This window comes from Bubalus kerabau, chromosome 1 (assembly GCF_029407905.1).
Source record: "Bubalus kerabau isolate K-KA32 ecotype Philippines breed swamp buffalo chromosome 1, PCC_UOA_SB_1v2, whole genome shotgun sequence".
NCBI classification, from domain to species: domain Eukaryota; kingdom Metazoa; phylum Chordata; class Mammalia; order Artiodactyla; family Bovidae; genus Bubalus; species Bubalus kerabau.
This window is the reverse complement of record NC_073624.1, coordinates 363,078-386,542: the sequence shown is the minus strand read 5'-3', so window position 1 is coordinate 386,542 and position 23,465 is coordinate 363,078. Positions and strand designations below refer to the sequence as shown.

Genomic DNA, 23,465 nt, shown 5'->3' with positions numbered 1-23,465 from the left:
TGTTATTTTTACAACTAAGAGATGTACATTAATTCCTTAGTGCTAATACCAGTCTGTATTTAGATTTCCCCAATAGCATCAAAAATACACTCTTCAAGTTGATTCATTTTAATTGGACCCAAACAAGATTTAAATATTGTATTTGATGAATCAGTCTCTTAAGGCTCTTATATTCTAGAATGGTCATCCCTCCTTATTGCGTAAGTATGATTTTCAAGTGGTAAAATCATGACTTTCGTGCAGAGTGAACAGCCCAGGGCTCTCTTGGTCCGTTTTTGCTGCACGCCTTGAAGTCAGGATTTTCTCCGAGGATTGCTAGTCACGTTGCTTGCAGATGCTGTCTAGCAATCCCACCTGGAACACTCTGGAACACTTTTTTCTGGAAGCCGTGAGGGACGTGGTCTTGTCATCTTGTCCGGATGTGTGTGTGTTGGTGTTGGTAGTGTAGGCCTGCAAGTGGACACAGAGACCCTGCTCATGGCTGCGCCCCGGCCATTGAGCTGGCTGACCAGCTGGAGGGTGGGCGTGTGGCGCGGGCACCAGTCCCTGCAGAGCAGGCAAGGACAGGGGAGTTTTTAGATCCTTGGTCATGAATTGTTCTGATTATCTGATTCTCAGTTAAGGTAATGACTTTTGTTTTCCTTTTCTGTATCATTTTGGTGAGTTGACTTTAAAGATGTAGAACTTAAGTTTTTTTTCCTCTCTTATTTTTCAGGTGAAGAGATTATACATCTACTGAATGAAAAATTTTTTCTTAAAGTTGCATATACTCCAAGAAAAAATCCCAAATGTTTTTATATTTTGCCTAAATATAAAATTTAAAGAAGGAGTTTCCATAGAAGGTAAGAATTGTTTTTGATTCTCGTTAATTGTGTGGTGTATACAAATACGCGGTATGAGGAGACATTCAAGGATGGATGACAACAAAAATTTTAGTTTTGAAGCTGTGTATATGATCTCCTGACTTTTGGGGTTTCTTTGACCCTTGTGTTTCTGGTTTTGAGGTGCTGTGTTGTGGAAAAGTGACGTGGCCTCTCTAAGCCAAAGTGTAACCCAAATAAAACAGCCAAGTCGTGTGTGTGTTGCGTGGCGAGTGCTCTGTGTCACTCGTGCGGAGCAGGTGGCGCGGGCTTAGGCGTGAGCACGGTCAGCGTCAGAGCACAGTCCATACAGGCGCCGGAAAGGGAGGGAAGGACTCGTGCCTCCACAGGAGCAGAAGCTCCTGAAAGCCCTCCCACTGCAATCCAGTCAGATCTTGGATGAATTACGGTATTTACAACTTCTTGTGTGTGCTTCAGTGCTTAATCAAGCCAAGAGGACTTCCCTGCTTGTCCAGTGGGCAAGAATCCACTATGCAATAAAGGGGACAGATGTTCAATCCCTGGTCCGGGAACAAAGATTCCACATGCTGTGGAGCCACTAAACCCGCGCACTGCGTTGAGAGTCTGCTCACTGCACTGAGAGTCCGCACGCTGTGATGCAAGATCCCTCACGATGCAGCCAAGATTTCGAGTGCCACAACTAAGACCCATTGCAGCCAGCTAAGTAAATAAATAAAACTTAAAAAAAAAATTAAGCCATCTCTTCAGAAGTCGAAAGAGACTTGTTCTTCAGTCTCTAAGTCATGTCCGACTCTTCGACACCACGGGCTGCAGCACACCGGGCTTCCCTGTCCTTCACTGTCTCCCGGAGTTTGCTCAGACTCATGTCCACCCTCTTCTGGAGGCAGGTTCTGGCCAGTTCTGCATCTGACAGGGCTCGACTGTGGGTTTGCAGAGTCCAGATGGTTCAGCATGGTCTTAGGTAAACTATTCTCCGGTAATCATTTGAACTTGCCTTTGTGTTTGTGGTTATTTCTTCTTTTCACTTCTGATGTTAGATTTTTACTCATCTGTTCCTGCCAGCCACTCCCTTTCCCTGGGTCTCCCTCCTGCCGCCCCCGGTGGACTATGTCCAGTATAAACATGATCTTGTTTGTGGATTGATTGATCGTGCAGGTATTCACTGCTCTCCATGGACTTGCCTTGTCATTTTTTTCCAGACCAGTGAGGTTTCAGTGGTGTGTTGATAAATGTTTAACTACTGACTCTCAGGGAGGCTCAGAACCCTCCTCGCTTACAGCATCTGTTGACTGCGCAGTGCAGAACTTCCCTCATGCCCACCTTCAGCTGCACCGTGATGCCACTGAAGCTGGCTCCGGGAGAGGCTCTGGTCCGCTCCCTTGGGCAAGCTGTGCCTCCCCCGGCCGCTGCTGCGCCCAGCCTCGGCAGCACGGTGGCCGTGTCTCTGTTTCCTCCTCTCTGCCATCAGTACGTCTGAGGAGAGGCCGTGCCAGTCCTGTTCCGGGCTCCTCACCCAGAGGGCAGCTCGAGTCACCCTCACAGCAGCCCTCCTTGGCGGTGCTCCTTGTCCGAGTTTTCAGGTGAGGACACGACACACAGGAGGCCAGGTCCCCCAGCAGAGCCAGCGCTGGACTGACCTGTGGTCGGAGGCTCCTTTTCTCTTAGCAACAGTCTCGACCACAGAATGTCCGTTTCTGAAGGGCTCTGTTCATGGAACTGCGTGGTTGTATGGGCAGCGTTTCTCTTTGGAAGCTGCCTTCTGTCTGATGGTTCTACTAACCAGAAAAAGTCAAACAAGCAGCAGCACTTGAAGTTTCTTCACTGGCTGTTGGATAGGAGTCTGGAGGGTAATGGTAATACTTTGCTTGGCATTCCAGAGAGACTGGAGGGCGTTGTCAGGATGTGACAGGAATGCTTGTAGTGTGTTGGAGCTCAGGTATAACCAGAGATATCTCGAGTCACCACGCCACTTCACAGGCCAGTTGTTCAGTCGCTCAGTCACATCCAACTCCTTGCGACTCCATGAACGGCAACATTCCAGGCTTTCTTGTCCTTCACTATCTTCCTGTTTGCTCACACTCGTGTCCATCGAGTTGGTGACGCCATCCAACCGTCCCATCCTCTGTCACCCTTTATCCTCCTGTCCTGTCTTTCCCAGCGTCAGGGTTTTTTCCAGTGAGTCAGCTCTTCCCATCAGGTGGCCAAAGGATTGGAGCTTCAGCATTAGTCCTTCCAATTAATATTCAGGGTTGATATCCTTTAGGATTGACTGGTTTGATCTTGCTGTCCAAGGGGACTCTGGAATCTTCTCCAGCACCAGTTCAAAAGCATCAATTCTTTGGTGCCCCACTTTCTTTATAGTCCAGCTCTCACATCCATACATGGCCACTGGAAAAACCATAGCTTTGACTATACAGACCTTTGTTGGCAAAGTAATGTTTCTGCTTTTTAATATGCTGTCTAGGTTTGTCATAGCTTTTCTTCCAGGGTGCAAGAATAACTTTTAATTTCATGGCTGCAATCACCATCTGCAGTGATTTTGGAGCTCAAGAAAATAAAGTCTGTCACTGTTTCCATTTTTTTCCCTATCTATTTGCCACGAAGTGACGGGACTGGATGTCATGATCGTAGTCTTTTGAATGTTGAGTTTTAAGCCAGCTTTTTCACCCTCCTCTTTAATTTTCATCAAGAGGCTCTTCAGTTCCCCTTCACTTTCTGCCATAAGGGTGGTGTCATCTACATACCTGACGTTATTGATATTTCTCCCAGCAGTCTTGATTCCAGCTTATGTATGCTTCATCCAGCCCGGCATTTTGCATGATGTACTCTGCATATAAATTAAATAAGCAGGGTGACAGTATACAGCCTTGATGTACTCCTTTCAAATTTTGAACCAGTCCAGTGTTTCATGTCCGGTTCTAAGTTTTGCTTCTTGGTTTCTTTGCTTCTATGGGTTTCTCAGGAGGCAGGTAAGGTGGTCTGGTATTCCCGTGTTTTTAAGAATTTTCCATAGTTGGTGGTGATCAACATAGTCAAAGGCTTTAGTATAGTCAGTGAAGCAGAAGTAGATGTTTTTCTGGAATTCTTTCGCTTTTTCTGTGATCCAGCAGATGTTGGAAATTTGATCTCTGGTTCCTCTGCCTTTTCTGAATTCAGCTTGTACTTCTGAAAGTTCTCAGTTCCTGTACTGTTGAAGCCTAGCTGGAAGGATATTGGGAATTACTTTGCTAGCATATGAAATGAGTGCAGTTGTGTGGTAGTTTGAGCATTCTTTGGCGTTGCCCTTCTTTGGGATTGGAATGAAAGCTGACCTTTTCCAGCCCTGTGGCCACTACTGACTTTTCCAAATTTGCTGGCGTATTGAGTGCAGCACTTTCACAGCATCATCTTTTAGGGTTTGAAAGAGCTCAGCTGGGACTTTGTCACCTCCAGTAGTTTGGTTGGTAGTGATGCTTCCGAAGGCCCGCTTGACTTCACACTCCAGAATGTCTGGCTCTAGGTGAGTGATCACACCATCCTGGTCGTCCAGGTCACCAAGATCTTTTTGGTAGAGTTCTTTTGTGTGTTTTTTCCACCTCTGCTTAGTATCTTCTGCTTCTGTTAGGTCCATATCATTTCTGTCCTTTATTGTGCCCATTTTTACGTGAAGCGTTCCCTTGGTATCTCTAATTCCCTTGAAAAGCTCTCTAGTCTTTCGCATTCTGTTGTTTTTCTCTGTTTCTTTGCATTGTTCGCTGAAAGTCAAAGTCAAAGTGTTAGTCTCTCAGTCATGTCCAACTCTTTGCACCCCCATGAACTGTAGCCCACTAGGTTCCTCTGTCCATGGGGTTCTCCCCTGGAGTGGGTAGCCACCTTCTCCAGGGGATCTTCCTGACCCAGGCATCAAACCCAGGTCTCCTGCATTTCAGGCATATATTTTACTGTGTGAGCCATCAGGGGAAAGGAGGCTTTCTTCTTTCTCTTTGCTATTGGAATTCTGCGTTCAGATGGCATGTCTTTCTTTTTCTCCCTTGCCTTTCGCTTCTCTTCTTTCCTCAGCTGTTGGTAAGGCCTCCTCAGACAGCCACGTGGCCTTGTTGCGTTTCTTTTTCTTGGGGATGGTTTTGTTCACCGCCTCCTGTACCGTGTTACGAACCTCTACGTAGTTCTTCAGGCACTCCGTTGATCAGATCTTATCCCTTGAATCCATTTGTTACTTCCACTGTATAATCCTAAGGAATTTGACTTAGTTCATACCTGAATGGCCTAGTGGTGTTCCCTACTTTCTTCAGTTTTAAGTCTGAATTTTACTATAAGGAGCTCATGATCTGAGCCGCAGTCGTGAGCCAGTGCCTTGTTCTAAAGACAAGCTGTCAGTGGCGGGCCTCTGGGTCATCTTGGGAAGGAAAGTTAGCCTTCTGGTAGGCGAGGGTGCAGTAAGAGGATGCTAGCATCTCTTTGGAGGGTAGCACAGAGTTGTTGGGATACAAGAAGTGTTTGGAAAAGACGTGTGCAGCCGCTACCCGAGTGACAGTTCTAGAGCCACTTTATACCAGTTCCTTGGCCATGAGATGCGCTCGCCTAAACTGGGGCTGTCGCTGTGAACTCTCCAGGGATGCCGCTGCTGAGATCACCCGTTTCTTACAGTGCGTGGCTAGTCACCGAAGCTCAGGAACGTTAGTACACAGATTTTTGGTTGAATGACCTAGAACTGTAGCGGTGTGGGCCAGTGAGCTAATGGTCAGTTTAAGTGAATGACTTTGAGAGTAATTTAGTTTTATTTCTAGTCACAGTGCTGGTTTATATGTAATAGGTGAGATGAGCAAAGGTGAGCTTTTCTTTAAAAAATTGTTTTTTAAATTTATTTATTTTTGGCTGCATTGGGTCTTCGTTGCTGCTCATGGGCTTTCTCTATTTGTGATCAGGAGAGACTCCTCTCTAGTTGGGCTGGCAGTTTTCTTGTTGCAGGGCTCTTCTCGTTGTGGAGCACAGGCTCAGAAACTGTGGTACATAGGCTTAGTTGCCTTGTGGCATGTGGGATCTTGGACCAGGGATCGAACCTGTGTCGCCTGAATTTGCAGGCAGATCTCTTAACCACTGGACCACCAGGGAAGTCCCCTAAAGTGTGTGTCTTTTGTTGGAGATTGTTTTTTAGAAATTAAATCTGAGAAAATTCTTTTGCATTGATTAGTTTATTCCATATATTATACAACTATTAAAATTATCATTAGGATTAATTTCTTTTTTAAAATTCATTTTTATTGAAGTATAGTTGATTTACAGTGCTGTATGTTAGTATTAATTTCTACCATTTTGTTTCACATTTTCCTTTACTAGTACTTCCCTGTTTTTATATCTCCTTTTCTATTTTCCGTCGGATAGATTATTTTTGTTTTACTCCTGATTAAAAGTTACACGTTCTATTTTGTGTGTTTGTGTGTGACCTTGAACTTAAGACCCTTTTTCATGGGTGTTTGACTTTTCAAGCTTTATAGGATCTTTGCTTTCCTTCAGTAGGACAACTGTCCTAATCAGGAGAGGCATGTCCTCTCCTGATTGACATGCCCCAAAATTCTGACCTCTGCTCTATTGTACTTAAAAATGTGAGTAGTGATTGAAGGATATATTAGGATTCTAGGGCTTCCCTGGTGGCTCAGTGGTAAAGAATCTGCCTGCCAATGCAGAAGACACAGTTTTGATCCCTGCTCTGGGAAGATCCCATGGGCCTTGGAACAGCTAAGATTGTGTGAAGCCCTCGTGCCCGGGAGCCTGTGCACCGCAGCGAGAGGAGCCACCACAGTGGGGAGCCCGCACGGCGCGCTGAGGGGCAGCCCCTGCTCACTGCAGGTGGAGAAGAGCCTGTGCAGGAGGCAAGACCCGGCACAGCCCAGAGTGCATAAACAAGTTTTTGGAAAAAGGATATGTTAGGATTCCTTATCATGTTACTGGATAATGCAAAGCTTGTTTTAGTAGCAGTCTTGTAGTGATTCTGGGAGGGAGTGGTGGGTGGTGGTTTGCTGTCTCCATGAAGAAGACCGGTGGATACGGGTGAGGCTGAGGTCAGGCTGCAGACAGAGAGGCGGAGGGGCCCTGAGGGAGTCTGTTTTCTGTTGTTGTTACTGAAATCCTGTAGATGTTTTTGTAAATTGCAGATTATTTTATAGTAAGCCTCTCCAATTTATGAATCCTTTCTAAATCTTGCACTTAGCTTTATAGCTGTTTTGTCAGTAACTATTTAGCCTTACCGGAGAAGGCAATGGCACCCCACTCCAGTACTCTTGCCTGGAAAATCCCATGGACGGAGGAGCCTGGTAGGCTGCAGTCCATGGGGTCGCTGAGGGTCCGACACGACTGAGCGACTTCACTTTCACTTTTCACTTTCATGCACTGGAGAAGGAAATGGCAACCTACTCCAGTGTTCTTTGCCTGGAGAATCCCAGGGACGGGGGAGCCTGGTGGGCTACCATCTCTGGGGTCGCACAGAGTCAGACATGACTGAAGCGACTTAGCAGCAGCATTTAGCCTTAAGTCTTTTTTTTAACGGTTTCTTGACCTCTGTGACTGTTGCGTGCAGTGCTGTGTCTGCTCGTGGCTGCGCCCGGCCTTTCTCTGGGCGGTGCGAGCGGGGGCGGCTCTCTGCTTGCGGTGCTCCGTGCTCACGGTGGCTTCTCGTGCCGTGACTGGGCTCCGGGTGCGGGGCTTCCTTCACGCGGCACGTGGGCTCAGTAGTTGTGCACTGGCTTAGTTGCCCCGCAACATGTGGGATCTTCCCAGATCAGGGATTGAACCTGTATCTTCTATATTGTCAGGCAGGGTCTCCCCCCCCCCTTTTTTTAATATAAATGTATTTATTTTAATTGGAGGCTAATTACTTTACAATATTGTATTGGTTTTGCCATACATTGACAAGAATCCGCCACGGGTGTACACGTGTTCCCCATCCTGAACCCCCCTCCCACCTCCCTCCCCATCCCATCCCATCCCTCTGGGTCATCCCAGTGCACCAGCCCTAAGCTTCCTGTATCATGCATGGAACCTGGACTGGCGATTCATTTCACATATGGTATTATACATGTTCCAATGCCATTCTCCCAAATCTTCCCACCCTCTCCCTCTCCCACAGAGTCCAAAAGACTGTTCTATACATCAGTGTCGCTTTTGCTGTCTCGCATCCAGGGTTGTCGTTACCATCTTTCTAAATTCCATATATATGCATCAGTATACTGTATTGGTGTTTTTCTTTCTGGCTTACTTCACTCTGTATAATAGGCTCCAGTTTCATCCACCTCATTAGAACTGATTCAAATGCATTCTTTTTAATGGCTGAGTAATACTCCATGGTGTATGTGTACCACAGCTCTCTTATCCATTCATCTGCTGATGGACATCTAGGTGGCTTCCATGTCCTGGCTATTATAAACAGTGCTGGGATGAACATTGGGGTACACGTGTCTCTTTCAATTCTGGTTTCCTCGGTGTGTATGCCCAGCAGTGGGATTGCTGGGTCATATGGCAGTTCTGTTTCCAGATTTTTAAGGCATCTCCACACTGTTCTCCTTAGTGGCTGTACTAGTTTGCATTCCCACCAATAGTGTAAGAGGTTCTTAACCACTGTTAAGAATAATACCAAAAAAAAGAATATTACAAAACCATTATGTAATAATATTACAAAAACATAATATTGAGGGATTTCCTTGGTGCTCCATTGGTTAGGACTCCATATTTCTACTGTAGGGGACGCTGGTTTGATCCTTGGTCAGGAAACTAAGATTCTGCGTGCCGTGCTGTGCAGCCAAAAAAAAAAAGAATGATAAAAATATTATATGAGGTATAATTTACATACAGTAAGTGGACCCATTTTATGTTTGTAGTTCTGTGAATTTTAATAAATACACCGCCACGGTCAAGATGCAGAGTGTTTTGACATCGCCCCCACAGCTCCGTCTTGTCGCTCTCGCCTGTAGCCTGTGACCCTGAGCAGCCACTCGTCTCCTTGGCACCATGGGTTCAGTTTGCTGTGCTTAAAGTTGCATATAAATGGAATGATTTAGCTTTGCTTTTTCGTGTCCAGCTTCTTTACTCACCAGGGTTTTTAGCTTCATCTGTTCTCACAGAGGTGCTTGCTCCTCTCTGCTGAGTAGTCTTCCGTTGTAGGAATGGCATCACTTATCTCTCATCTGTCGGTGGGTATTTGGGCTGCTTCCAGTGTTTGGCTATTATGAATAAGGCATTTGTGAACCTTCGTTTACAAGGCGTCTTTGTTTGGATTTATGATTGCATTTCTCTAAAGTTAATACCTGGGATTGGAATTGCTGGGTCACATGGTAAGTGTATGCTTAACTTTATAAGAAACTGGCAAAGAGTTCTGCAGGGTGGTCATGCCATTTTACAGTCCTGCTCACAGTGTGGGGGTTTCTGCCCCGCATCCGCATGGACCGCGCTGTTGACAGCATTTTAATCTCAGCTGTTGGAGTGGTGCCCCTTAGCGTACGTTTCCTGATAACAACGGTGATAGTTTTCCATGTGCTTATTGGCTATTTTTATATCTTTTTTTGCAAAGTGTTCAGATCTTCTGTCCATTTTTAAAAAAAATATTTTTATTAGTCTTAGTTGCAGCGTGTGAACCCTTAGTTGCAGTATGTGGGATCTAGCTCCCTGTTCAGGGATCAAACCCAGGCCCCCTGCGTTGTGAGCACAGAGTCTTAACCACTGGACCACCAGGGAAGTCCCTGTCCATGTTTTTAGTTGAGTATTTTTTTATATTATTGCTTTATAAAAGTTCTTCATGTTAACTCGTTAGGAATGCTTTGTTAGAGACTTGTGGCTCAGTGATATAGAATTTGCTTGCTACTCCGGGAGACATGGGTTCTATCCCTTATCTGGGAAGAGCCCACTGCTGCGGAGTAACTCAGCCCGTGCACCGCAGCGGATGCGCCAGACTGCAGAGCCCTGGACCCGCAGCGCTGAGCCCAGTGCCCTAGAGCCCCTGCTCTGCAACGAGCGGGGCCCCCGCGGTGGGAAGCCTGCACACCCCTGCTCTCCACAAGTAGAGAAAAGCTGCGTAGCAGTGAAGACCCAGCACAGCCAAAAATGAAAACAAATAAAACTATATTTTTAAAAAAGAATGCTTTATCAGATATAGAGAGCAAATACTTTCTCCCTTTCTGTGATTTATCTGTATTTTCTTAATGGTATCATTTAAAGAGCAGGAAGTTTTCAATTTTGATATAGTCCTGTTTATCAGATGTTTTTATTTTTATTGGGCTGTAGGGGTGGGTTGGAAACTTCTCTCTTCAAGTTATGGCCCATTAGGGAGACGTCTGCTCTGATTTTCCTGGGATGGCTCTCAGAGCTTTTTCTTTTTCTTGCAGCCACAGCTCTTGCTGTGGCAGCCTCTTCAGGCCCACTGCTGAGTGGCTTCTCTTTGGGAGAGAATTTCCTCTTTTTCTCGGGATCACTCTTGTTTCCTGACTCTTCAGGGTCACTGTCTGGTTCGCCTTTGGGGAAGGAGTTCTTCCTTTTGGGAAGACTTACAGTGCCAGCTGTCTCTTCAAGATCAGTGCCAACCAGCTCCTTCTTGGAAAAAGATTTCTCTTTCTGGGGTTTGGAGAGGAGGCTTACGGGTCTTCTGCTCCGTCCGCCTGAGGCCCTCCTGGGCCTCCGCTTCTTTCCCGTCTCCGCGTGTGCTCGCGCTGCCCGGGAGCACTGCTGCTGTTTCCTGAAGATGCCCGTGATTGCAGCCCAGCATTCGATTCCTTCTGTAAGCGTGTCTTCTGTTTTTGAGCAAAAATAAATAAATAAATAATAATAATAATAGTTTGTTTTTCCTTGTGTCTTATCTATCACAAGTTTACAAATATTTTATTCTTAAGTTTTCTTCTAAAGATTTTAGTGTTAGTGTTTATGGTTAAGTCTGTGATCCGTGTATGATGTGAGGTAAGGGTTGAGGTCTGATTTATATACAGATACTCAACTTTCCAGAGCTGTTTGTTAACAAGGATCACCCTTTCCCCGTTACATTGCTGTGGCACTTGGTGCACGTCGCCGCGTGGGTCTCCCTCTCTCTCTTGTTCTGCTGAACCACTAGAACCACACTCTCCTGCGTAATCGCACTTTATAGGAAGCCTTAAAATCAGGCGGTGTTAGCACTCCAATTTTGTTCTTTCTTTTCAAAATTGCTTTGGTTCTCCTGGGTTTTTTCCCATATGCATTTTAGTAGCAACTTGTCCATTTCTATTTTTAAAAATCTGCTAGAATTTATTTGGGATTGCATTGAATCCGTAAACCAGTTTAAGAAAAACCCATGTCTTAACATGGTCTTCCCTAGTGGCCCAGCTGGTGAAGAATCGGTCTGCAGTGCAGGAGACATGGGTTCCATCCCTGGGTTGGGGAGATCCCCTGGAGGAGGGCGTGGCAACCCACTCCAGTGTTCTTGCCTGGAGAACCCCATGGACTGAGGAGCCTGGCGGGCTACAGTCCACAGGGTTGCAAAGAGTCGGACACGACTGAGCAACTAAGCACAGCACAGCAGAAGTTAAAAATTTTTTATTGCTAGTATATTGAGGTACAGTTCCTTTTTGGATGTTGACCTTGTCACTGGTAAGTTAGCTAGGTTCACTCGTTAATTCCAGTAGCTCTTTTCCATGCAGATTTCTTAGGCATTTCTGCGTATACAGTCATGTCATCTGAGAGTAAGGACAGTTTTACTTATTCTTTTTTAACCTGTATGTGTTTTTTTCCCTTGTCTTCTAGGACTACCTTGGAAAGAAGTAGATCTTGAATAGGATCTAGAATAGACGTGCTCAGTTTCTTATTCCAGTCTTAGGAGGAAAACATGCGGTCTTTTCAGCGCATTAAGCGTGCTGGTAGCTGCAGGTGTTCTGTGGCTCCTTCACCAAGTGCAGGAGGTTCCCTTCTATTTCTAGTTCATTAAGAGGCTTTAGTTTTGTCATAAAAGTGTGTTATATTTTTTTCAAATTACTTAAACCCAACCATGTTACATTAAATAATCTAAGTACTTTAATTAAAAGGCAAAGAATAACAGAATAACAAAGCAAGACCATATCAATTGTGTGCTGTTTAGAAAAGAAACACTGTAAGCGTGCAGATACAGATATGTGGACAGTACAAGGACTTGCAGGATGTGGCCAGTGTGAACTAGGGGAACGGCGTGCTGTGTTAGTGTGGGACGCTCGGCCACTCTGGCTGAGAACAGGACGCAGAGAGACCACCTCTGGTTGCGCTGCTCGGCAAGTTCTTGTTTGGGTAAAAAGCCCTGGTTAGGCGGGGGTCTGCCTCCCTGGATTGTGTGCTATCCACGTGCACAGGCCATTCTGTAGGGCTTCAGGAGAGAGGGCGCCTGATGTGTGGGGGCAGCAGTCTTGTCCTGAAGGCCCGTCTAGCAGTCGTTTTTTCTGGTCCCCTAGAATCTGTCACTAACACCGCAGATACCCATCTGCACTCCTCACAAGAGAAATAAAGAAGATGTTAGGACCTGGATGGAAATTGAGTGTGGGTTGACTTGTGGAGCCCCTGCCCTGAGTGTTCAAGTGCCTTGCGTCTGCGTCTGGCGGGCAGGGGGGATTTTCGCCAGTGAAGGGCCTGAGCACAGGAGCGTGTGAGGAGGGTAGGGGCCGAGTGCAGCCTGTGTCGGGAGACACATGGCGTACTTGTGACAAGGGTGGAGCTGGGCGGCAGCGGGGAGTCCCCAGAGGGCCTGGAGGCACACTGGGGACAGCGCCCTGGCGAGTGGTGGCCTTTGGGGCCAGACAGGCTTTGACGCCGACGTGAGAGGAGCATGGAGATGTCTGTTTCGGGAAAGGGAGTTTAATGCAGCAAAGACAAGAGGCTGTGGAGGGCATGGCTGGACAGCTGAGGGGCTGGTGTCATGGGGTTCTGAGAGGTGGGCTTCACACACACAAACTAGGGCTTCCTGTCATGTGGGGAGTCCTTTACTCTTCCGAATAAAAATATTAGATCAGATAAATCCCCCATCTGTCATCATGATTTTGTAAATAGTGATTTAACACTGAAAAGATTCATAATCTCAAAATACAGGTTTAACTTGGTTAAAGATACAGACTTTGAGGACTTCCCTAGTGGTACAGTGGCTAAGAATCCACCTGCCAGTGCAGATCGACACAGCTGTGATCCCTGGTCCAGGAATATCCCACATGTGAAGAGCAGCTGAACCTAACACAATCGCTGAGCCCGCACTCTAGACTGTGCACAGCGGCCCGTGCTCCGCAGCAAGGGAAGCCACCGCAGAGAGAAGAGGCTTGAGGCCGCAACTAGAGAAAGGCAACCGAGACCCAGTGCAGCAACGCAAAAATAAATAATTGATGAATTTTTAAAAAGTACAGGCTTAGGTTTTTCATTTTGTATCCAACACGGAAAACTTTGCTGCAAACCAGCCTAGGCTCACAGACTGCCACAGGGACTTGCTGAGTGGTCACATGTTGTATACTCCAGGCACAGAGAGCCAGACCTGGAGACGGGGTGGGGCTGTGGCCTGAGGGCTGCTGGGCGAGAAGCCCGAGGTGGGGAGTGTAGAGCCTCGGTGTGCAGGTGGAGGAGGGGCTTCAGGGGCAGCCCTGGCCACCCAGCAAGGGGACGGGACAGGGGCAGGGAGGTGGGGGCAGCGGTGGAGAGACAGGAGAGCAAAGCTTGTTGCCCTCCTGGGTCCTGGAGGCGGGCGGCCCCGACCTCAGCGGGGCGAGTAGGGAAGCCCGGGGGTCAGGAGGCAGAAGAGGCAGGAGAGAGGGGCTGAGGCTGTGGCCCCTGTGGGGTTTCCGCGTGAAAGGCGAGGCTGGGCAGGGGGAGCTGCTTAGGCCCAGCTTGCTTGGATAATTTTGGCAGGCTTTAAGCTGTGTGTGCGGCTTCTGCTTGCCTGGCCCCTGGTCCCTGGCGCTGGGATGATGAAAGCAGAGGAAGGGGTCTCCTGGCCTGTGGGCCCACGGCGGGGCAGGGGCGTGGGGCCTGGGGGATCAGCCTTTAGGCTGGAGATGTGCTCCCGGAAACGCTTTGCTGCTCTAAGAGTTGGCTGCACAGGAGGGGCTGTCTCTCCTCAAGCAGAAAGTTTTTTCAAAGATAGTGTACAGAAAATTTAAAAAGTACATGATTCGGAGACATCTGGGAACAGGTGGGCAGTGTTGATTGAGGAGGGAGGTGGACACTGGGAGGAGATTTGTGAGTCGTGAACTCTCTGGGTGGAGGGGTATCCGCTGTCTGACACGGGGACAGGCATATGCGGCCTCGGGCCAGGGGCCGTGAGCAGGAGCTCCGGCGAGAGGGGAGGAGGCGGGGGCGGCCCATGGGGGCACCCCCTGCAACCCGGGCCGGCCACCGTGGACTTGGGACTCGGCTGCAGGGTAGCTGAGGCCCGCGTGCGCCGGCTGGGGGAAGTGACCCTCTTGTCTGCTTGCAGCTCTGTGGCCAGCACCATGTTCTGGAAGTTTGACTTGAGCGCCATGTCGCACGTTGACAAGCTGCTGGATAAGGAGGGCGTGACGCTGCGGGAGCTGATGGACGGAGAAGACATCCTGCAGGAGTGCAAGGCCCAGAACCGGAAGCTGCTGGACTTCCTGTGCCGGCGGCAGAGCATGGAGGAGCTGGTGGGCCTCGTGACTCAGGACCCGGCCCTGGACCTGGAGGAGAGGGCCCGCTTCAAGTGGGTACCGGGCCGGGCCGCGCTCGGGGGCAGCGGGCAGGGCTTGAGGACGGCCGGGGCCGAGCTTTTGAAGGGAGCAGCTGACCCTGAGCGTTGACCCCACCCTACGTGTGAGGAGGGCCACCGGCGGGCTTTGTCTCTGTGATGTTTAAGGTCTGGATCCCTGTGTGTGGTGCCTCACCCTGGGTGGTAGCGAGCAGCGGTGCAGCGTGTTGAAGCATTTTGGGGAAATGCTGGAAAAAGGCTGAGCCCTGACAGGTGGACGTGTGCGCCCGGCCTGGTGAAGCGGCCAGTCCCCAGCGATGGGTGGCGTGTGGCCACTGACTGTGGGGCCTTCTGCCTGGAGGAAGCATTCTGTGTCCTTAGTTGTCCCGACTGGTGACGTTAAGACAGAGCTGTGACCTTAGGTGATGACAGAGGGCACCGAGTGGGGACTTGGGACCGGGGCTGGGTGCGGACAGAGGAGTGTGAACGGCGGGGCCTCGGGGGGCGGGAAGGGCCCAGCACTGGCCTCTGACTCTGAGGGTGCCTCTCGGGTCCCACTCAGACTCTGGGACGTGCAGGAGCAGGGGTTGGTGGCACGGGGAGTCAGGGCAGACAGGGTGCCCTCAGCTGCTCATGTGTGCCACTGGGGTCGGCGTGTGTTGCCACGTCTTAGAACAGGCTAGGGAGTTATGGCCTGAGGTCAGATCCTGTTTTTGTAGGACCTGCCAGCTGAGAATGGTTTTACATTTTTAAATGGTTGAGAAAAAAATGAAAAAATTGTAAATATTTACCTGAAAATGGCAAAATTCACATTTCATTGTCCATCAGTAAAGTCTTTTTGGATACACCTATGACCTGTTGTCTGTGACAGCATAGACCCTCTAAAACAGTTACTCTCTGACCGTCTGTAGAATGTTTTTGCTGACTCAGGAGGCAAATAAAGCAAGATGAGCCGATGAGGGCGGGGGTGCGGTAGGGCTGTGGTCTGCACACCTGTCTGACTGGAGTGCTCCAGGGAGAGGCAGGGGCTTGCTCGTGGAGGAGCCGGGGCGCGGTGTGGCGGGTCAGAGGCCGTCGGGCCGCCTCCTGAGATGTGCCTGGTCTTATGTCCGCGTCGCCACTAGTGACCCCGTTCCTTTCAGTCTTTTGCTCCCGAATGGGCCCTGTTGCTGCCCGAGCAGGGTCTCCTGTCAGGCGCTGGCAGCAGTGGGATGGGGAGAAGGGCCGGCTGGCTGGTTGTGCTTCTGGGTAGAGGGTCCCAGCGCGGCAGTAGAGACCGGGGGAGCTTTACAGTCCGAGTTTGAGGAGATCGGCAGTCGGCGAGCACAAACAAGGCAACAAGGAGACCTGCCGCTCTGGGCAGGGACACGTACAAGTAAGCGGACGGGCCGGTGTTTGCGTGCTTATTCAGAAAGGGCAGCCCCAGATAGGGATTTAATTAACAACTGTGGTCTAATTTTATAGAGGCGGGGAGAGGGCGCTGGGCTGGACGGGCCGGCTGGTGTGAGAGCCCCAGCCGTCACACAGGAGGTCAGTTCGTGATGTCTGCAGTTGCTGAAGATGTGTGTTTGTGTTTTATTTGGAAACATGGAGGTGAATAGTAGAGAAGGTGCCAAGAGGCTGTGGTGGCCGTCCCAGCAGTGTGGCCTGTGGTGGCCGTCCCAGCAGTGTGGCCTGTGGTGGCCGTCCCAGCAGTGTGGCCTGCGAGTGGGGATGCAGGCTGTTCCTCAGGACCCTGGTCATGCTGAGTTGTTAAAGCATGTGTGCATGTCGCCTGTTAAAAAAAGAACAACCTTTTTGATTTAAAAGTTAATTTTAAAATTAACTTGCTTATTAAAGATTAGTTTGCTTTTAGTTAAAATTAAATATAGTTTTTGAAAAGAGAAATAGGCTGGGTAGATGGATGAGGTAGTAGCTGGAAGAGGATGGGGGGTCAGGATTATTTTTCAGAGGTGCCGAGGGTACAGATTGGACCTGTTTCACGCTCTGAGCCATGGGTCTCTGTTGAGCCACTCCGTGTGGCCCTCGGGGTGTGTGGCAGCGCCCGGTGAGCTGGGCGTGAGCGCGGTGGGCAGGAGCCCCCTCATCTCAGCCTCAAGACGGCTGCCCCCGTGGCTGCCCTGACGGCCGCGTCAGCCCACTGGCTGCAGGCTGGATTATGCAGAGACCTGTCCGGGATGTAGGGGTGCCTCTGAGCCGCGGGGCTCAGGGGCCACCCTGAGTGGTCGGCTGCTCTAATGCCAGAGGAGCTCCATGCACCTGGGGCCCTGTGCAGCAGCCTGGGGCCGGGAGCTGGCCCGAGATTCCTGAGGATGCTTCTGGCTCTTTCTTAAGGTTCCCGTGCAATTTGCCTGCCAAGCTTTAGGCCATTTGAGAAATGAGACGAAAGAGTCCGCAGGTGGATGCCAAGCTCACACTGTTGTTTCTGACGCGGTGGTGTGGCGATGGGTGGAGGAGGCCTTCCTCTTCCCAAGTCACAGACCTGCGTGCTTGTGGGGAGCAGGGCTGGGCCCAGCAGCCCAGGAAGGGCTCCCCGCACCCCCACCCCGCCCTGCAGGGCAGCACAGAGGGGGACGTCGAGCCCCAGGGAGCGCCTGGGGAGCAGCCGGGCAGGCCACAGAGAGGCGTGCAGAGGCCCCAGGAGCCTCCACCGTGACGGCCCTGGACTCTGCTTCCTCACCCAGTAATTGCTGCGGCCACCTCCTGTGTTCCTGGGTTTCGTTCTTCTCTCTTTCGCTTGCTGCCCCTGGCAAATTCTGTTCTCTGACAGCCTCCTGAGTGCACCCTTCTCCCTTGGGCTGGCTCTGCCGGGTCACGTCCAGGCTGGACATGGTTCTCCTGCTGTTTTGAAGACTCTAGGGTTGTCTTTGTCAACTGAAAAAATAGGCACAACTTAAAAGCTGAGAATTACATTTTACTTGGTGGACTCTCTGAAGACTTTAAACCCTGGGGAGAGGACTCCCCGATAACTCAGGGACACCTCTGAAGAGGTGAGTGAGGAGCCAAGATGTGTAGGAGTTTTTCCAACAAAGACCAAGTAGTCAGAACTTCAGACGATTGCTGTTCATTAAAGAAGACCAGACGACTCACGTTGTGGGTTGAGCGCCTCTCTGTGCCTGGGAAGGTGCGGGGTCTGGGCTCACGCGCCACCCCTCTGACCTGCCCTGCCGCTGTCTTGGCCGCATCCTGTGCACTCCCATCCTGAGTCCCCTCACGGCTCGCCGTTGAGGGTGGCGGCTCTGACAGAGGATCCCCGCGGGGCTCCCAGGGCCGGGGCGGCCTGTGTTCACAGAGATGTGCACGCGGCTCACTCACGCCTTCTCTTCCTGACTCCGGCCCTGCTGCTGAGAGGTCTGATGCCACAGGCCCCCAGTTTCCTCAGGGGCCTCCTAGGGCCTTTTCTAACTTTGTTGCTCTGCAGTTTCCCAGGACTTTATCCCCTGGGTCAGGACAGGGGGATCTCAGAAGTGGCACCAATAATCCAGGAGAACTTTAAAGGCAAAGAGTTTGGGAGAAATTAGTAATAAATACATACAAAACAAAGCAAACGGAAGCAGGGAGTCTCATTGCAGCAAGCGCTCCGCCTGTCTGGGGACCACTGTTTGCACCCAGGCCTCTCTGAGTGCACAGAGCACGGCTCCTGTGCGCGAAGCACTGTGAGGCCAGACCGAAACGTCGGAGGTTGGAGCAGAGAGATGTGTTTTACTGTGGGGCTGGGCAAGAATAGGTGGCTTGTGCTGTTGCCAAAATGTTGGCTCTCTATGCACCATTGCCAAACAGAAGTATGAAGACAGAGTTGTGGAGGAAAAGGAAAAGAAAGGGACAGTGTTACCCGCTCAGTCGTGTCTGACTCTTTGCGACCCCATGCACTATAGCCCACCAGGCTCCTCTGTCCATGGCACTCTCCAGGCAAGAATACTGCAGTGGGTAGCCATTCCCTTCTCCAGGGGATCTGCCCGACCTAGGGATCAAACCTGGTCTCCTGCATTACAGGCAGATTCTTTACCGTCTAAGCCACCAGGGAAATGGCTTTATTACTTTGCCAGGCAAAAGGGGAACGCTGAATAGGCCAGTGCCTCAGGGGCTGTGCCCCCACTTCCTGGTGAGTTGGGAGAGATTATGTAGTCAGGCAGGGGTCTGTGATAAGGACCAGAGCTGAAACAGTCTTGATTCTTTCTTCTTCAGTCTCTAAGGAGTGGGGTTGCTGACAAGATCAGGGTCTCGTGTGCAGGGCCTCTGGTGGTCGTCTCCTAATCTTTTATGGGTCTCTCTGGACCCTTTAGTCTTGTTTCACATGGTTTCCTGGCTGCTGCTCCTCTGATTAGTAACTGTTCTGCCTTTTGGAACTCAAAGAAGGGCATGGAAGCTGCAGTCTTGTCTATAAGAAGGCTGTGTGCGTGCACTCAGTCGTGTCCGACTCTTTGGGACCCCATGGACTAGAGCCCACCAGGCTCCTCTGTCCATGGAATTTTCCAGGCAAGAATACTGGAGTGGGTTGCCATTTTTTTCTCCAGGGGATCTTTCCAACCCAGGAATTGAACCTGTGTCTTTTGTGTCAGCAGGCAGATTCTTGACCACTGAGCCAAGAATTGATGCTTCGTCTAAAGGACATGGGGGCAAAAAGGCCCCCTTGCCTGGGAGACCTAGGGGCCCGCTTGGCATCAGTGCCCGAAGCCCCAAACTCCCCAGTAGTTTTAGGGGAGAGGCTTACAGGCAGATTTGAGGTGAGGGCTGCGGGGTGTGGTGCTTTCTTCTCTTTGGTTGGTGGTGAGGTAACAGGGCAGAGTTCCAGAAATCTTGGGCTCAGCCTAAAGTTACTGTCATCAGTCTGGGGGTGGGGCGGGAGCTTAGTTCTGCTGAAGAGCTCAAAGGTATTGTTGTGTGTATCCCTTTAGCAGGAGATGCGTGCTCCTTGAAGAAAAGCAGTGACCAACCTAGAAAGCATATTAAAAAGCAGAGACATTACTTTGCCTGCAAAGGTCCGTCTAGTCAAAGCTATGGTTTTCCCGGTAGTCATGTATAATTATGTGTGCTGGGCAGTAAAAAAGGCTGAGTGCTGCAGAATTGATGTCTCTGAACTGTGGTGTTGGAGAACACTCTTGAGAGTCCCTTGGACTGCAAGGAAATCCAGCCAGTCAATCCTGGAGGAAATGAACACTGAATATTCATTGGAAGGACTGACGCCAAAGCTGAAGCTTCAATACTTTGGCCACCTGATGGGAAGAGCCAACTAACTGGAAAAGTCTCTGATGCTGGGAAAGATTGAAGGCAGAACGAGAAGGGGAAGACAGAGGATGAGATGGTTCGATGGCATCACCAACTCAATGGACATGAATTTGAGCCAACTCCGGGAGATGAAGGACAGGGAAGCGTGGCATGTCCTTGGGATCGCAAAGAGGAGGAAACGACTGAATGAGGGAACACCGTTAAGGCCCCTGCCCCAGGGCTGCACCATCGTTTCTTGCCTGTCCCGCGCTTCCCTCATCAGCTGCTGTTTGAACCTGCCCTTCCTAACCTGGGGGAGGTATGTGTGTGCTTGCTCACTCTCTCAGTGGGGTCTGACTCTCTGCAGCCCTGTGGACTGCCGCACGCTAGGCTTCCTTGTCCTTCACTATCTCCAGGAGTTTGCTCAAACTCATGTCAAGTCAATGATGCTATCCAACCATCTCATCCTCTGTCGTCCCCTTGTCCTCCTGCCTCAGTCTTTCCCAGCATCAGGGTCTTTTCCAGTGAGTCAGCTCTTCGCATCAGGTGACCAAAGTGTTGGAGCTTCATCGTCAGTCCCTCCAGTGAATATTCAGGATTGATATCCTTTAAGATTCACTGGTTTGATCTCCTTGCTCTCCAAGGATTCTCTAGAGTCTTCTCCAGCACCACAGTTTGAAGGCATCGTCTGGGGCCCCCGTGGGGCCTCTGCCCCCTGGGCTGTTATAACAGAAGCACCTGTCCCACAGCCATGCTGATGGCCCTGCCTTCGCCCCTTCTGCACCTGGTTGGCTGTGCACTCCATCAGCTGTTTCCTCTGGAACCTCTTAACCCACAGTGAGCGCCTTAGTTTGTGGCCCTCTGGGTGGCTTCCAGGAGCTGGAGGGTCGCTGCGGCTGACCTTGATCCAGGGCTGCCCGTGTGCCAGGCTCTGCTCTATGCACAGCCTTGGGGAGGGTGGACTCTCAGCTCCCATGTTTGGATGCGGCAGCTCAGGCTCAGAGAGACTCAGTCATGTGCCTGAGGCTACGCAGCAGGTCCCGTGCCGCGTGTGCACCAGGCCTTGTCACTGCACCGCGTGGCGGGCTCTGGATGCCGCAGGGCGTCGGCTAGGCCTGTCCGGCCCGTGTCTGTGAGAGGGTCAGGCAGGGAACACAGTGGTACGAGGTGATACCTGCTGGGATCAGGACTGTGTTCTGTCTGATCATTTTTATCAAAGGAATAATACATTTTAACATATATTTGTAGGGAGGTAGCCAATTAGCCAAAATGGCAGTGGTCAGGCTCTCTGAGCCCAGCCCGTCCCCCACGTTTGTAAATGCACGGCTGTGTAGCAGCTGAGGTCACTTACCGCACATGCACGGCACGGGGCACCCACCTGGCCACGGGCCACTTGTATTCAGTAAACATACATAAGCTCCACCTGAAAAGCCCTGGCCTCCAGGTTATGGCTACGTTACGGCTGCATCACGACTGTCCACTGGGGCAACAGCAAGAGGAGAGACCACCGTGTGTCTGCTGCTCCGGCGGCTGTGCCAGTCAGGAAGGAATAAACGCGTCCGCCGTTCCTACGGCTCCTTGAGCTTTCTTCCAGCCTCCCCACTCACGCCTTGCCTCCCCTGGGTTCAGCTAACAGTGTGGACAGCAAGACAGCCGGCGTAGTCAACGGTGAGATGCAGTGAGACAGCACTTCTTAATCATGACCCGCATAGCGCGTGCCCTGGTGCTGCGTAAGCTGTGGTACGGGGGCCTCTTCAGTCTGGGAACAGGCCGGGTCTGTGCTGGTTGCTGTGTGGGGTGAGCAGGGCGTGGAGAGGGAAGGACGACCTGACATGCGTGAGAGGCCTGGCAGGAGAGTGGAGGGCGGAGAAGAGGCCGGAAGGCCATAAGAGGCTCCATAGAAAACACAAACGGAGTCTGAAAATGTAGGTTGTCAGGATGAGGGTATAAGGAGCCAGCAGAAAGGATGATTAAACGTTGAGGTTCTAGTGAAAAATGCTGGTTGGTCACAGAATAATCACATTTTTATTCTATTGCGAGGTCTAGCCATTTTGGTTTTTGCTTGTGGAGCTGCTTCCTAAGAGAAGACTGTTGAGCAGCTCCTGAGCAGTGGAGAAGTCCAGCTCGCACCCAGCTGTCGCTCTGCGCCCCTGCAGGTACCCGAACACAGCCTGTGAGCTACTGACGTGCGATGTGCCACAAATCAGCGATAGGCTGGGAGGGGATGAGACTTTGCTGAACGTTCTTTACAACTTCCTGGACCGTGAGCCGCCCCTCAATCCTCTGCTCGCCAGCTTCTTCAGCAAGACCATTGGTAATCTCATTGCAAGAAAAACTGAACAGGTAATCATCCGCCCAGCCTGCGTGCTTTGGGAGGGAGGCTCGGCTAATGCCGATCATGCCGTCAGCCGTTGTGTGGAGGGCAGTTCTGACTGCTCCGAGGGACACACCTGGAGCCGCATGGCTGCTGCTGTGGGAGCCGGGGTGGATGAAGAGGCTGTCTTCCCGAGAGAGGGCCGCGGGCCTGCTCTGGATGAGCGGCACTCGCACTGTCCCGGGGGGCACAGGGCCCCAGGCGAGGCCGGCTTGCCCTCTCGCTGACCAGTCCCACTGTGAGGCCCAGGCCCTGCTTGCGTCGTGCTAGGACCATAGGGTTCCTGCTGTTGCGTCTGTGTGGGTGTCGGGTGTCTGTGTTTATACCATGCACGGGTTCTCAGTCGTGCCCAGCTTTTTGCAACCCCATGGACTATAGCCAGCCTCCTCTGTCCATGGGATTTTCCAGGCGAGAATACTGGAGTGGTAGCCATCTCCTTCCCTGGGGAATCTTCCTGACTCAGGTGGAACCTGCGTCTCCTGCACTGACGGGCGGACTTTTTACCTCTGGTGCCACCTGGGGATCACTTCTTTGTGTCTAGGGCACTTACTGTTTCAAACAGATAAAAGGAAGTTCTCCTCTGTGCAATGGTAGGACTCTGTGTGTCCACTGTAGGTGGCATGGTTGGCGAACTAAGATCCTGTAAGCCGCATGGTGCAGCCAAAAAATAAAACGAATGCCCAGTTATAGGTTCCTGTAGAGCACGGGTGAACTCACCTCATTGAGCTGGTGCATGGTTCTTCTGGGGACGACGCGTGCGCCTGCCCCACACCGCCTTGGCATGCTTCGGCACCACGCACCGCACACGTCCCGAACGGCCGTGCGGTGTGCAGGCGCCTGTGCCCGGCGCCCGCTTCAGGAGCCAGCGTGTCAGTCTTTCACCTCCTGCCCCCGCTCACCGGCCCCAGTACTCAGTTTCAGAACAAACCCCAGACAGCGTGTTGGTTCTGTAAGCACTGCGGTGTGAGTCTAGGAAGCGTGAGGACTTGCTTTCTCCTGGTGTCACGTCAGGTGGGCATGGGTGCCTAGAGCAGAGCCTGGCACACAGCAGCAGAGCACGGTTCCTGCTGCTGCACTTCCTCTCCAGCCTTTAATGTGATCAGTCGGTTTACTTCAGCTTTTCTGCTAGTTGTACACAACAGCATTGTGGTTTTAATTTGCATCACTTCGGTGACTGCTGAGGATGAGCACCTTTTTGTATATTAATCAGCCATTTGGATATTTTTTGTGTGAGATCTCTTGCCCAGTTTCTTTCAGCCTCTCTGTTTTCATTTGTAGCAGTTGTCTATTTTGTGGATACAAGTCCTCTGATTTTTTTTCGGCTGTGCCACATAGCTTACCAGATCTTTATTCCCCTATCAGAGATTGAACCTATGCCCTTGTCAATGGAATCTCAAGTTCGAACCACTGG

At 50.7% G+C, this 23,465-nt stretch overlaps 1 protein-coding gene across 6 annotated transcripts in view; it reads left to right on the top strand.

Annotated features, from left to right (window-relative positions):
• PPP6R2 (protein phosphatase 6 regulatory subunit 2) overlaps positions 1 to 23,465 on the top strand; it is a 61,059-nt gene that overhangs the window by 15,054 nt on the left and 22,540 nt on the right. For all 6 annotated transcript variants that reach the window (XM_055558569.1, XM_055558409.1, XM_055558328.1 and 3 more), the window contains 3 exons: positions 716 to 842; positions 14,248 to 14,490; positions 21,837 to 22,023. In XM_055558569.1, the coding sequence (XP_055414544.1) occupies positions 14,264 to 14,490; positions 21,837 to 22,023 (414 nt within the window). In that variant the 5' untranslated portion in view covers positions 716 to 842; positions 14,248 to 14,263. The remainder of the gene's footprint in view (positions 1 to 715; positions 843 to 14,247; positions 14,491 to 21,836; positions 22,024 to 23,465) is intronic.